Genomic DNA, 15,977 nt, shown 5'->3' with positions numbered 1-15,977 from the left:
TTTAACTTTTCATACATCCGTTTAATTGTCAATGTCCGTCAATTCAGATATTGGTTTCCTTCTATCTGACTTGAAAGAAAGCCTTAGTTTGGCTTCTGATGCTAGAGTGATGTTTACCAAGAGAGAAGCTAATTGTGTTGCTCATTCTGTAGCTCAGTTAGCTTTGTTTTCTTGTATGAGCACAGGTTTCACCGTTGTTATTCCTCTGCATGTGGAGGAAATTATATCTTTTGATTGTAATGATCCTTCCACGAAAGAAATTTCTTTCCCCTAAAAAAAAATTGTCAGTATACGTCCAATAATGGACAGGGATTCTCTGCATAAAATCTCTTAGCATAGGAGGGACCAAAATTTTATTAGAGTAGCCAAAGCCAAGTCTTTTCTGCAATCAGACCCCTGCAGCAAAACTTATGTAGGTTTTGTTCTTTTAGTTCCCCAACCTCCCTTATTATTTTATTTTCTGTAAATCTGCATCTGAAGATCAGATGTTATTGTGGGTTGTGGTTAGGCAGTGGTTAATGGGCAGGGATTCTCTGCATAAAATCTCTTAGCATAGGAGGGACCAAAATTTTATTAGAGTAGCCAAAGCCAAGTCTTTTCTGCAATCAGACCCCTGCAGCAAAACTTATGTAAGTTTTGTTCTTTTAGTTCCCCAACCTCCCTTATTATTTTATTTTCTGTAAATCTGCATCCGAATATCAGAGGTTATTGTGGGTTGTGGTTAGGTAATGGTTAAGGTTTACTTTGTTGTTAAAAGCTGAGCACCACCCCATTCTCTATGTTAAGTTGTGTAAATAAAATTCTTTTTAAATGAAAAAATATCTAAACTAATAAATTATTTTTGTTTTATTTGTCAAGCTCGTTGGCCGGATTATACTTTCAGCCGATTTTGTGTACGGCAAAAGAAACTGCACTCTTTCTGCTTGATCTTGCTGTAGCCTCAAACATGGACGTAAAAATGAAAGACATTCTTCGAGCAACATACCCTAATGTCAATGGGAGTTTTATGAAAACGGAAGGGTATGGAGTTCTAAAATCTAATCTTATTGGGCCTGATAAGACATTTGGAGATTCATATGATGAAGCATTAAACTGCGCAAAATTGGTGGCCCATCACTTCAACGAATACATTGGGACGAATCTGGTATGTACTACTCTATTATATTCAAATTAGTTTGATATAATTATTTAGAGGTTTTCAAATTAGTTTGATATAAATATACAGTAAGAGGTCTTACATGTATCTATGAATTCATATCTTATGCAGCCTCTTGAAGAAGTAATGAAGAAGTACCTTAAACAATTCCCAACATTACCTTTAAAAGTTTATCAGCTATTACAGAATGCCAATTTTCAATTTCAATTCTTCATGGAAAACGAATGACTGACCAGTGACTGCTCATTTGGTTCTATTGGCCTAATATGCGTATTCTTAAGTTTTATTTGGTTATGTAATTAATGTATTTGAAATTCGTACTCTTTAGTTTTATTCAATTATGTATTTAAGCTTTATTTGGTTATGTACTTAATGTATTTGAAATTCGTACTCTTTAGTTTTATTTGGTTATGTACTTAATATTCGTACTTTTAAATAGTCAATGGGCAATGAGCTATGGTCATATATTTTCTACTTCTTAAAGCAGATGAGTAGATGATTTCCTCTTTCTAATATCATTTAGATGAAATTGTAGAGCAAGTTTGTTATCTTTAATCATAATCTCATCGACTACAGTAAGAGACACACTCCACACCAATATGCATGCCCATATAACTAACAACAAAAATTACAGACAGTCTTTGTTCCATCGACAAGCTTCCTAACATTGAGTGACAGTTCAAAATACTATTCTTACCACACAACCTTACCCTATATAGCTATTAGACATGTAGAATGATACTAGACAGAAAACCCGCGTGATGCTGCAGGACTTATGGCACTAAAAACGTTTAATAGTCATCAATTTTACTATGGAAATGCAGTGTTTTGTTCTTGATTCAATTATCTCATCATAGTCGCTCTATAGTTACAAAGATTCAAAAGCTTACAAAGAGAAACAATATGGAAGCAAACATAAGCATATGGAACCCATGAAGCCAATGTAGGCAACCAATTGCGATATGTTAAGATCAATTTGTTTGGCTAACTTGCAATTAACTTCCTCGTGTTCTTTTGACGCTTCAACAAAAAAAATGAGACTTTCATGATCCTTGCACTTTGTTCTCTTTGTTGTACTTGTTCTTTGTCCTCACCTATTTGGCTTGTCATGTGTGGGCATCCCAGAAGTGTAGTGTGACAGCATCATAGCTTCCTGCAAAATGTCCAAATGTAATCAGGCTACCTTCCTCACAGAATTTGCAGTTCACATAAACCATATGTGCCTATGCTAAACTAAACACTAGAGCATGACATATGCCTATGCTAAACTAAATGACACCATATGCACAGCTCTGTTGGCAGAGTAAACGATCACATCCTAAAAGGTACATGTTCACTCTTAAGCTCTTTCCTCAGTTCTTAACTCATCTTCAAGTCCTCTCATTTATTATGTATCTATACTTTTTGTCCATAATTAGGTCATATATTCATTTTAAGACCTCTTGTTACACTATTCATATAAGACTCAACTTCTCATCTCTAACAATGAGTCTTATTTTTGAGTTCTAAATTCATTTTACTTGATTAAAATAAGTTTTGAGTACAATATTTGTGCATATTATAGTAAATAATATGTTAACATTATTAAATAAAGACATAAAGTAAACTTCATCGTTTTTATTTTTGTCATATTATTTCAAAGAAAAAGATGATTTTGGTGAGAGGAAGTAGGAAATATTGGGTTGGGTATTTATGATTTTCTTCAATTTACTGTTCTAACGGGTATGTTTAATTTTTGATATTTCTGATATTTTTTAATATATTTTTTTAGGTAAAAATGAAATTATTCATGTCATATTTAATAGAGGCCGTTGAATTTTTTGGCCATAAAACATCAGCCCTCAGATTTAGCCTATGTCCGTTGGAATGAGTTAATATTAATTAGATAAGGTTGCGTTAGGCGGAGTCCACTAAACACTTTTCTCTCTCCCAGTTGCTTTCAAGCGTGTTCGTGCACGTCCTCTCCACATGCGCGCGCGTCTTTTCTTTCTCACTTTTCAACGCGTCAGTGCATGAGGTTGACTGGCTCAGTTTAATTGTTGCGGGCCCAGACTACTGTTTGAGTCTTGGTCTTGAAATTTCATCAAATATAAGACTCAATTTAGGACCAAGTCCTATAAAACCAAAACCAAAACCAAAACCAAAACCAAAACCCCTTAAAATGGATTGTTGGAGATGAAAAGTCCTAAAATAGGACCAAGGCCCAATTATAAGGCCACTGTTGGAGTTGCCCTAAGGGCACGTTAGTAACAACAAATGATAGATGCAGAAAAAAAGTAATGAACATATACTGATGTAAACTGAATTAGCTATTTTCTCAGTCATCTCAACTCATCTTCAAGTCCTCTCACTCATTATGAAGAGTGGACCTTAGTTGATAAACTGTAAGCAGGTTTTAATGTATTTCAGTAAACAAAAAATTAAAAATCTATTGTAAAATTTGAATTGTGTTTGTTAGTTAATCAAATTCACAATGCCTATAAATTGAAATAAGTCTACTGGTACTTCAGTTGGAACCAGTTTAAAAACCTCAATATGATTGTCCAAACAAAAATTAACATGAAAAGGCTCTGTTTCTACTCTAAGTAATGGAGAAGGGATGCATATAACACATTAATCAATTATAACTTGAGATAATTGTTCCGGCAGACACAATATCAATTGACATCGAATTATTTCAAAAGCATCAGAGAGTCTAAACTCTTAACAATTCAATTCATAAAAAATAAAAATTACTATCTAACACAAATAGTGATCATCCAATTTGATTGTGGTGGGCTCAATCCCATCTGCTCACTCAGTTTGAAAGTAGTAAAGGAAAAGCTCCAAGTTTCAAAGAAGCAATTACCTCCAAATGATCAATACACCGAGAGATAAAGTAAAAGATACGACGTATTATACAGAATATATATATATTTAAATGGAAAGAAAGAAATGTAGACTGTGTGAACTGAATAAAATAATTACCTTAATAGTGTATTATTCATCATTGAATTTTCTGAAAAATCTACATGTATGAGGAATTGAGCAACTACTGGTAAACGCTAGAATTACAGTCACCTGTGGATTCCAAAAAGATGTTGGGAAACCAATTCAATTGAACAAAGAATTGAAAAGGAAAGGAAATCGCTTCATATTGTAAAATAGCTTTGATAATTAGGTAGATATGTGTCACCGTATTTGCGATTTCATTCTTTTCATCTTAAAGGTCATGTAGATTTAAGCATGTTCGAACAGCTGTGATACATACCTCATCAGAAACCCAGAAAGGTTATTTGCTTCTGAATCACATTAATAATTTCAAATTTCTATGCGGATAATTACTAAATTAGATAATACAATGCATAATTTATCTCTAATCCAAAATCTTATCAAAAAAATTCATAATCAAAATGTGCCGGTCGGCTTTGACCAAACCAAATCAATGCGTTTTTACAACAATCAATAGGCTGTAAACATGAGCTCACGCAACCTACTTTTTATTATCTTTCTCCTCTCCTCTCTCTCTCTCTCTGACATTCTATGTTCTTCTTCAGTACAGGGACGAAGCTAAAGATAAACAGATCTCAAAGATCAAATAGCAACAGCCAAAACAAGCCCATGAACGATGACGGTTCAGTGGCCACGGACGACTCAGCCAGAGAAAGATCGGGTTTGCAGTCTGATTCGTTTGAAGAGTAGAATCAGGCCAAGCCTCCACCTCTGCCACGGACGCCGAGAGCTCCATCTCACACTCCCTACTTTTGCACAGTCACGATTCCGATTTGGAAGCTCACGCTTCCACCACGCTCCTAGATCGTCTTTTTTCATAAGCAAGCATCTAGCCGCTTCCAAGCGCTTCGCTCCCGCTTCAGAAGCGCGAAACGCCTCTCCGGCCGCACTTCCCTGCTTCCTAGGTTTTACCATTTGCGATTTGGTTTATTGGCATTTGTCTATTCGGTTTAACTCTGTTTTGGGGGTTTTGATTAGGAAAGAAAAATAAGCAAGTGGTATCAAATGCGTTCACTTTTGGGCACTTGAATATGATGGATAGATAAAAGATCATGGTTTAGGATAAAGTACAAAATATATATCCCAAATTTAATAAAACTGCACCAGAATCTTGCAAATTATCCTTAATGTTGTTAAATATTGTCATAATCAATGATAGTAGCAAAAGATTTTGACGTTGTTGATACCCAAAAAAAAAGAAAAAAAAGAAGTAATAAATAAAAAGGAAAAGGCATAATAATAAAAAAAAATGCAGGAGTTTTGTCAACGTGATATTCTTCTGTGGACATCCAGATACACATAAAAGCTATTTGAGTTTAACTACAACTCATACAAGTGTGATATCCAGATAAGTTTGGAAGCCATCACGTCACCATAAAATCAGAAGTCTAGTGGAACTCATCATTGTCAACATAGCTCAATATATAAGAACAATACCTCCACCAGGAAAAAAAAGAAAAAAGGAGAGGAGAAGCAAAGGACGAGAGAGGAGAACAACGCATAAGAAAAAAACAACACCAACTGCAGGAGGCAGCAAGGAGAATTGCAGAGGAGCAGTTCCTTCTTCACAAGGTTCGGATGCTCTCTAGTGCTCTCGGTTACTGTTGTTCCTGATCACTCAAATACTTTGTGGATCGATCTGGTTACTTTGGTTACTACGGTTCTCATGGTTATTTTGGTTACTACGGTTCGTTTTGGCTCTGGTTACTACGGTTGCTATGCCATGGATACTATGGTTACCATGGCCGTCATGCTATTGTGTTCTTTGGTCCTATGGTTACTCTTGCTGCTGTCGGATCCCACCAAAACCTATGACACAGCCCTGTAACAACAGGCCATATTCATCGTTGTTAACCCCCAAACACCTTCCCGATTCCTTGTTAATCACAGCCTCACACTCGCTCCTCCAAATTCCATGTTACCAGAGCACCAATCTATCCGCCATTGTCTCCAAAATCACCAGCCAAATAAACTCCCCAAACACCACTTTACACAAACAAATAAATAAAGAGCTCACCCTCAAATAAAACTATGATCCCCTTTGTTTTTGTGAGACTGCAACACTGGTGCTCTTGGAACAGCCAAAAGAGGATTTGTACAAAGATTGGGGTAGAAAAGTCCAAGCGGTGTCTAGCTAATCTCTCAAAGAAGACAAAACTTCACAAATTTGACATAGCACTCAAATAAAATAAAAAAAGGGTGTGATGGTCATGTCACAAATTTGACATAGCACTCAAATAAAATAAAAAAAGGGTGTGATGGTCATGTCCAGGTTGAAGAATGATGAGCAAGACAAAAATTTGTCTTGTGTGCACAGACAAGAAGAGTAAAAGAAGGAAACTCACCACTGGTGGTTGGATGCGGCAATGGAGTCACCTGCGCACAAATCACCCAGCTCACCAAAATTTTCAAGCTCGGCGTCACCAATGGTGAAGGCCAAGTCAAAATTTCAGTTTCTGGAGCATACAAAGCGAAAGCATGGAAAGAGAAAACCAAATCCTCACCTGTTCTGTGGGTATAAAGCCTAATTGCAAGCTCAAATCCTTTTAAGATACGGACCCAGCCATCACCAAGTTGCAATCCCATCACCGAGTTTGCTTCTGGTTCGAAATCCATATCTGGCTTGACTTGGCAAGAAGACATCAAAGGATTTGGAAAAGCCACAATGAAGGATGAGAAAAAGGAACAGCAAGAGGAAAAGAAGAGTTCTTGGGCCTCCAAGACATGGGTGTCCAGATCAAATACCCAAAGTTTGGTTTCATAAAAAAATGGCTCAAGACCAACCCAAATACATCAAAAACATAAAATTCCACTTGGTACAAAACCGAGAAATCTCAAAATACCCAACCTTTTTTAAACTACAATGATTTGATCCCTTCACAGGTACGTATACAGTCTGAATTTAAATCTGGATACAACCACATTTAAAACCAAATCCTTGGTTCTTTCCAAGCCAAATTCCCAAACACATAACTAAATCTTTCGACAAGTCATCTACTTCGTCGAGACCCAAAAGCCATAAAACTCGAACTACGAGTGACTAGTTCCCATTCAAGGTACGTAGGCAGCCTGTAAACAAACCAAGTGCAGTCGCAATTCCCCTCAAACACACATTTCCGATTTGTTACTTTGTAATTAGAATCAAAGGGTCTTCCCTTGAAAGCAAGGGTTGTAATTAAGAAATTTATTTTTTTCTGAATAGGTCGAACCAGACATAATTAAAACTCTATTTTAATTAATAAGATAGAGTGAAATTGTGTTGTATATATTTATTTACAATTTTTGCTCCACAGACGATTCACAGAAACACACAGAAGTCCGACTACCTACTTAGAAACGGCATACACGATAAAGCTGATAAGAAACAAATGTGGCGAAAGCAAAATTAGACATAAAGATAATACAAAAGCATGCATTTAGTTGCGCCGCACAACTTCTTTCCATTCACCAGCACACTGGGTCTTGGCTTATGTGCTTACCGGTTCCAAAGTTGAAATATCCCCAAATTAAACAAATTGACCGAAAAAAAAAACCGGCAAGGACTAAACAAATTTCAATTAAAAAAAAAACAACAGAAACAATGAATCAAATAAACACACTTCTAAATACAACAAACTCTTCCTCCTACACACTTCACAGACAAACAACAGGGATCATTATGCAGAATCAAACCACAAGCAGAGACCAGAGATATGAGGATGGCAATTGAGTACAAACCTATCATTCAAATTTTACAGAACAACAAGATCCTGTTAGCCAATAAATCTGTTTAATCTGCACCGGGTTCAAAGCCATAAATTACTGTTAAGGGTGTTCAAACAAATTAATCAATACATAAGTTGCTTTTGATAAATTCATCATAGTTTCCACTTCCTCCTCTCCTTATCTTTTTCAAGGACATCATGACAGGCAATGGTACATGCAGCTTTTGCTTTGGATACGAAAGTTCCAAATGTATCAATCAGGCTGTGATCAAGACAATTGCTAGTTGGAACTATTTGGCTGGCACTAAAGTTACCTTTCAGGTCTTACTATGGATGCTAAAGTTCTAAATGAGTTGAAACTATTTAGCTAACACTTGCATCTAACCTTTCAGGTCGTGCTATGGATGCACAACCTGAAATTACCTTTCAGGTCGTACTATGGATGCTAAAGTTCTAAATGTATCAATTGGGCTGTGATCAAGACAATTGCTAGTTGGAACTATTTGGCTGGCACTAAAATTACCTTTCTGGTCGTGCTATGGATGCTAAAGTTCTAAATGTATCAATTGGGCTGTGATTAGAGGTGGCCAACGGGCCGAAAAGCACGAGCACATATACTTCGGGTGACTTTAGGACATGCTCAGTATAATGAAAACATAAAAGTCACAGTAGATGATAAGTTTGAAAGAGGGATACAAATGCTATTTTCAGATGAGTAGATGATATATCAGAAAATATGATAAGATGATTTCTTTTACCTACTGGTTTAAACTTTAGTACAGATCCCTCATATAACAAAAAACTAACGGCCGTTATTGACAGCAACAGACTAAGTTTGAAGGAAATAAAGAAATGCACATTTATTCAAAGCAGATGACTACGTGATTTCTTTTTTCTAATATCATTTAAATGAAATTACAGAGCAAGTTTGTTCTCTTTAATCATAACCTCATAGACTACGGCACGAGACACACTCCACACCAATATGGTCCATGGCTCTATGCCCATATAACTAACAACAAAAATTACAGACAGCCTTTGTTCCATCAACAAGCTTCCTAACATTGAATGCAGTTCAAAACACTATTTTTACCAAACAAACTTACCCTATAGCTATTAGACATGTAAAATGAAATAATGAAACAATATGAATTATAAATTGTATACCTAAATTGACATTATTCCCCTCTGCATACTTACACAACAAGCAGAAAAAGAGTGTAAGAGCTTGATTAAAAGAAATCTAATTAACTTGAAACAAAATTAGTACAAAGAGTAATAAAAGGACTTACCAAGTGATGGACTTACAGCACAAAGCAACCACCCAAATGGGAAGTTCTGAAATAAGATTCATCCTCAGTGTAGTCGTATTTGAACAGGTGATAACCCAGGGCTTTTGCAGCGAATGATTCACGAAAACAGGTACATCTCAGATAACTTTGATCACTAGTACTGCTGAAATCGGCACCAGACTTTGAATAGGCAAATTCGAGAGGCAAGACAAGAAGACATCGGACTTGAGCCGCATTCCAATACAATAATGAGAAGCAAACTTTTCGATCTCCAAGATGGGCAGAAGAGTATGACGATAGATCATCATCACACTCAGACAAACAAGGGAACTCGGGCAAATCTATGGAAGCTACAAGTTCAAACTCAGAAGGTACTCTTCCGCCGCCGTGCAGCAGGATGCGGTGAACTAGTATTTTAGAATAACCAAAAATAAACATCAGCTTCTCAGAGTCATCCTCCGTGTCTAAAACTAAAGTGTTGTCGTGGTAGTTGCGAGCTCCCTCAAATCGGAACAAATCTCCAATTTCAGTCCATTCAAATTTAGACCATTTTAAGTTATAGCAGTATGTAATGCACGATTCCGTGTGCGTGGCAAAGATCATGCTGCCGAAAACTGAAAATGAGAAATGTTCACACGGAAATGGAAGAGACTTGAGACGATACCATTTCTTGGTTTTGAGGTGAAATGCCGCAAAATTTTCTGCTGAGAGAGCATATAGGTTTCCCTCGATCTCCCGCAGCCAAGGAAGAGGCATCCGGACTCGTTCCAAGCCCGGAATCTTAGAGCTGATGACGAACCTGGGCTCTGAAGCAGTAGTATCCAAAACATATGATGGTTTAGGAGCAAAGCAAATCTTGGGATCGGGACTCAGAAACCAGCCGCCGGCAAGAGTAATTTGAGAGCCACAGACACAAAACCCCATAGCGTAGGGGACGTCATCTCCCCCGTCTAGAAGAGCAACTTCTCGTAGCACGCTGCTGTTGTCCTTGGATTTAGATCCGGCAGGATATATGGTGATGGGGTTAATGGTATCGGGAAAGGAGAACAAGTCGCTCAATTTGATTGCCTGAACACGGTATCGAGAAAACCAGTCACCGTATTCCTCGGCAGCACAGATATACAGGGATCTGTTGTCGACATCCTCTTCCCTTCTTCCAGCCGCCGCTTCCCTTGCATCCCTCTTCCTCTTCATCTGACTGGTCTCCATATGTATCCCTCTTTTTCCTTCCCAACCCTAACCGCCTACAATTTTACTATTTATAGCTCTTGAGGCGTGCTTACATTGGGCTATCTTTTCTTTTGTTTAACTAAGCCCAAATGGCAAATGGTAGCCTCTCTTTTTTTTCTTTCTTTTATTTTAATAAACCTTGTTTAATTTTTTTTATTTTTTTATTACAATTTTCTTTTATGATTTTCTAAAACAGAATCTGCCTATTACCATTTAGTCTAGCGGCATAGTCTCCCCATGAAGAGTGAGAGGTTGTGAGTCAAACTCACGAAAAATTAGTTGTAAAACTTGAGTTGTTCATTTGATCAAAAAAAAAAAAAAAAACAGAATATGAGAATTTAATTACAATCTATTATAATAAAGAAGCAAATTTGTGAATAATTAAATTTAACACTAACTAACGATCTTGCCTTGCTCACACTCAATTGCGTTGGCGACATATGCAGATCGAGGGCTCCTGGAAGATAGTGGTGATTGTGGAGATGTAGCTGAGGGAGGTGGAGGTTTCTTCAGTGAGCTCTCGCGGTTTGAGGCTGTGGTGGTAGGGTTTTTGCAATGAGATTCGATCGGAGACTTTGATCAGCGACAGAGGTGGCGGCCGGATGTGGTTCTAAGTGTGCGGCTGGGGTTTGGGTGGCGTGCGCAGTAGGTTGCTTGGGCTGTATTCCAAGGGTGGAACTGGTTGGGCCTAGTCCAAATGTGGGCTGATTCTGGGACTACTATGATTTGGGCCTGGGGTTTCACCCTAGGTCCTTCACATTTTACATTTATGCTTTTTTATTTTCTTTTAATTATGCTCGCTCTTTAATTATTGTTTTATGCGGCTTTATGCCGCTAATAATACCTTATCATTTTATGGTAGGGCAAAAAGGGCTTTCGTGCCAGTATATGCATCTTGTGTGTCCTATTTGCTCTAGGTAGGCGGTGCGTCTTTTGTCTCGTCAAATAGTTACAACCTCTTAGTGGAAAGATGAAAAGTGTCGTCGGGGTTACTATTTGGTGGCAACATAATAAGAAAGCTGTTTTATTGGATATTCAGATATGTGCTCGTGTTACATGTCAACTAATTTTTCCATTATGTCACCGCTATTTCAAAGCAAATGGAGTCGCCATTACAGTAGTACTCTTTGCTAGTAGGTGCTTATTTGAATACATGTACTTTGTAGACATTCTCTATAATATTTTGGGATTTCATTGTAATCAGGGGCTTGGGCCTTATGTCCCACCGTTTGTATTCGACAGTTTCATTAATTAAGGCTTAAGGACAGCCGCACCAGTCTTTTATTAAAAAAAAAGACGATCACTACATAAAGAAAGTTATTAAGATGAGATAGCCATCTTTGGTATTCTATACACAAAAGAACGGATTCTGAAAAAAAACGCTCTCTCTCTAGCCTCTGCTAGGGTTAGGGTTTTGACATTTTTTTCGTCGATCTGATTATGAAAATTCTTGCGTGGAATTGTTGCGGTATCAGTAACGATGTTGTAGTACAAACCTTGTGTAGAGTGGTGCATGAGAAGAAGTCATCAATTGTGTTCTTGAGTGAAACCACGGTACACGACTTTAATTAAATGATGAGCAATCTACGATTGCGGTTAAGGATGAGAAATTGTGAAGCCTTGTTTGCGGAACGGCAGTCTAGTGGGCTAGCCTTCTTCTGGAAGGACAAGATCGAAGTAGTTTTTCATTCGGAATCAAAACATCATATCGATATTGAGATAGCAAAACAAGATGGATCTGGTTTGCGATAGAGGGTTACGGTATTTTATGGTCATCCCACTACTTCATAACGACATCGCACATGGTAGATATTGAAAAAACCGAGAGATCAATCAAAGCTCCATTGGATTGTAATTGGTGATATTAACGAGCTTCTACATAATTCAGAAGAGGAGGTAGGAGAAATCAGAAGAGAGAGTTAGATGCAGTTGTTCTAAGATACACTAAGGCCAAGTTTGGCACAACATGTGTTGTGAGTATAATTGTTTTTGAATCTGCTGTGGCTAGAATAGCTTTTGAATATGTTGTGAGAAAAATCTGCTTACTGTTTGGTAAACTGTTTTTAAAAGTGTTGTGAGAACCAAAAATCATTTTAAGTGTATGTTAATTTGTAAGTAAAAAGTGTTTTGGGTCGGTATAACAACCAAAATGCTCATACATGTTAAAAATGTGGGAGGGTGCTTGACACCTCAAATTGGTTGTTGTAGAGGAGCGGAGCTGATATAGCATAATCCTCTATTTAGTGAAAAAAAAAAGTTAAAAATATATATAATACAGCAACCTACATGATCGCTCACCTGCGGAACTACATTTACAGGACAAAACGGGATAGGTGGTTTATGGCCATTCGGTTTGGTCACTTTAGATCCAATGGCTCTCAATCATTAACATTGAAAACAAAGAATACATATAGATTATACTCTTCTGTTCTTCATTCCAACCTAGATCTCAGACCTCTTCTCCTCCATCATCTAAACACCTTCTGATTTGGGAAAGGAAAACCGACACATGCATGTCAGATTGAACATGAATCCATAAAGAGTACTCTTACCCTAGATATACAAGGTTACAAACACCACAATAAACTACAATGAGATTTCGCCACCACCACTAAAGCTGCCGCTGCAACCTCCACTTCTGACCTCAATCCTTCCATACCCAGTTTGATCTTTCGATATAAATTTAATCTCATATCTAAGGCAGCAAATTATGCACCATTAATGAAATAATGGGTGAGATCATGAGATCATCCCTTTGAATCTACTCCAAATCTGAAGCATCGAGTCATAACCTGCCTCAACAAACCAATCATCTTGGATCTTGGATACGCATAGATTAGAAGAGAATGAATCTCGGATTTTGGCTAAAGGTTATAGAAATCTTGATTAGCATATAGATGGAGAGAAAGATAAGAAGGGAGAGGAAAAAAGCAATGAAGAAGATGGCCAACGAATTCAGTGTGAGTCGTGTAGATTCATGAAGAGTGCACATTTGTTTCAGACTTCGAGCTTATATCCACATCTTGAGTAGTGCACATTTGTTTCAGACTTGACACAAATGTGCACTCCTCACAGCTCGAAACAACATGATTGCATGAAGGTTATGTAATTGATAAACATCTTGTTGGAACATGCATATCTTACCAAGGAGCAGCTTCATGATCACCACTGCATTTCATATCGATACATTATCACATTTCTTCGGGGCTCATGATCGCTGAACTTCTTAATTCACCCTTTGATCAATATGCAATTAGCCCAAGCACATCATCAAGCACAGTCACTCGTTGTGTCAAGTCTTTTAAGAAACTGCGGACACTAGAAATAGTCTAATAAGGATAAAAGCCATCTAATCAACCCTGCCTCAATCTGAAATGATCGGAAGTTTGACCGAGCAACCCAACACAATCCACTGGCTCCATTTGGTATTGAGGTTTCATGACAATTTCTTTTACTTTTGGGGTTCAATTTGATTCAATCTTTAACCGAAGAGAGACTGTTTGTTCTGTTTTGAATTGAAATTTAGGCAGATATGGTTTGATGAAATTTAACCTTGCTACTGGCACAAGTCCAAATCCAAGTTGATGAATTTAACTAATTAAGGCATATCATATACGGATTTGGCTTCTCTAATATTGGAAGTCCACAATGAAGTTGTACCACAATAGTTCTCCACAGTGACGGAATGTGGACTTCATAATCTTCATATTGTCATCTCATAATGAACAACTACATTCTTACATCAAATTACCAGAGAGGATAAAAGCTCAAAACTAGCAAAAACTATGGTCAAAAGCTTCAATCTCGTCATTTACTATATATCTATTGTTTGAGTACTGTTCATAAGCACTGTTCATATACAGTAAAAAACAGTGTATTTCCGGATTTTTTCCTCAATGTTGGACTGTGCAATTCTGGTACTGCCCTTGCCTGTTTTGCTCCAGATGCTTCTCGATCAGCCAGGCAAAACGTCAGGTGAGAGAGGCAGAGGGCGAAGAGAACCCAGACTCCTCTACTCCCGCGTCTACTTTAAACGCCACCCATCTCTTCGCGCAGTCCCCCAAAAACCTCAAAAGCCGAAACCCAGAGAGAGAGAGAGAGAGGCAGCAACCACCACCGCCACCACCGCCACCACCGGAACCCTAAATACGCGGCGGTTTCAATGGCCGAGTCAACTCAGCTCCAGCAGGCGCAACGCGCGACGATTCTCGGCCCCGACCTGACCCCTTTCGAAACCCTAATCTCCCACCTGATGGCCTCCGCCAACAAGCAGTGATCCCAGGCCGAGATCCTCTTCAACCTCTGCAAGCAGACCGATCCTGACTCGCTCTCGCTCAATGTCACATCCCGACCCTTATATTTTTACCTTATTTATTAGCGTGATTATAATAAGAATTTTACCGTCTCGATCATTAAGTTAATAGTTTAAGTGGTCCCTAGAGGGGTTCGGGGACGATTATGTGCGGAGGATTATTCGTATGAGGAAAAATACGACGACGGTAAAAATAGTAAATTTTAGCTAGTAAAAGGTAATTTTTATTCGGGTATTATTTTTTCGGGATGTTTTATTTTGGAGTGGGTTGATATATGAGTATTGGACCGGTTTGGAGAGGCCCAAACCCATCTCCCTCTCTCCCGTTTTCTCCTTTCCCCCCCCCCAACGTCTTCTTCCCTGCCGGATCATCCAGCCGCCGCTCCACCCCAATTCGGACCCCCATCTCCTCCTCTCCCTCCCCGGCCTAGCTCCCGAGCCTCTAACCCGCCGGAAGAGGAGAAAACCCGCCGGAAACGCCGGGAAGCTTTTTGCCGAAACTCCCTCCTCCGGCCACCAATCTGAGCAAGCTTGGTATGGTTTTGTAGGTCTCCAACCCAGCAGCCTTGCCCTAAAAGGACTCACTCCGGTTTGCTTCAGGTAAGGAGAAATTTGAGGTGGAAGCTCTAGGGCGTTTTTGATGTTTTTGTTCGATTGGCATAGCTAGGCTTGGATTTTGGGTTTGTGCTAGTTAGGAAAGTTGTAGAGCATGATGAGAGGAAGATGCTGTTAAAATTTCATAGAAATTGGAGGTCGCCGGATTTGGCCTCCGGCCGCCGCTGCCGGCGGAGCCGCCGTCGGTTTGGGAGATTTTTAGGGTTTTAAATGTGGAATATTAAGGGGATTATATTGAGGTGATTTATGGAATTTTTGGATGAGATTTGGATAGGTTTGTGAATTTCCGAAGTTTGGTATTTTTGGCGGTTAATTAATGTAGAATCCGGCCGTAAGATTTAAGTCGTATTTTTGGGGAGGTTATATTTACGACTGTCGAGGATGATATTTAAGTTCGGATCGTTCCGATTTAAGAATATCGAAGTTAGGCAATGATGAGCGTGTTTATGGCTCTCGGGTAATTTTGCCTATTTTGATTAATTATTGGATTGTTAGTTGGGAAATTAATATTATATTTGGAACAGGACGTGAGGAGGCTCGAGCAGACGAGACCCCAGATCGACATCAGGCTTAGGCCTAATTTGTGAGTGGACTTTTGTTTTAAATAATGTGCATGCGAAATAATTTAATGTTGTTGGAGAATAACCGAAATTGAGAATTTCGGTGAGTATATATAT

General features: G+C 38.3%; 1 protein-coding gene across 1 annotated transcript; it reads right to left on the bottom strand.

Moving 5' to 3' along the window:
• Positions 1 to 8,746: 8,746 nt before the first annotated feature.
• LOC101305694 lies at positions 8,747 to 10,369 on the bottom strand. Its single transcript, XM_004306831.1, has 2 exons — positions 9,144 to 10,369; positions 8,747 to 9,039 (listed from the first exon to the last, which is right to left on the bottom strand). The coding sequence occupies exon 1, from the start codon at positions 10,350 to 10,352 to the stop codon at positions 9,156 to 9,158; it is 1,197 nt and encodes a 398-aa protein (XP_004306879.1). The 5' UTR covers positions 10,353 to 10,369; the 3' UTR covers positions 8,747 to 9,039; positions 9,144 to 9,155.
• Positions 10,370 to 15,977: the final 5,608 nt, after the last annotated feature.

The sequence above is a fragment of the Fragaria vesca genome, linkage group LG7 (genome assembly GCF_000184155.1).
Source record: "Fragaria vesca subsp. vesca linkage group LG7, FraVesHawaii_1.0, whole genome shotgun sequence".
Classification (NCBI taxonomy): Eukaryota; Viridiplantae; Streptophyta; class Magnoliopsida; order Rosales; family Rosaceae; genus Fragaria; species Fragaria vesca.
Note: the sequence above shows the minus strand (reverse complement) of the source record. Positions and strands in the feature narration are given on the sequence as shown.

Bases quoted from the DNA above. Each gene is read 5' to 3' on its own strand.
- LOC101305694 (XM_004306831.1), bottom strand. From the start codon at position 10,352: ATGGAGACCAGTCAGATGAAGAGGAAGAGGGATGCAAGGGAAGCGGCG.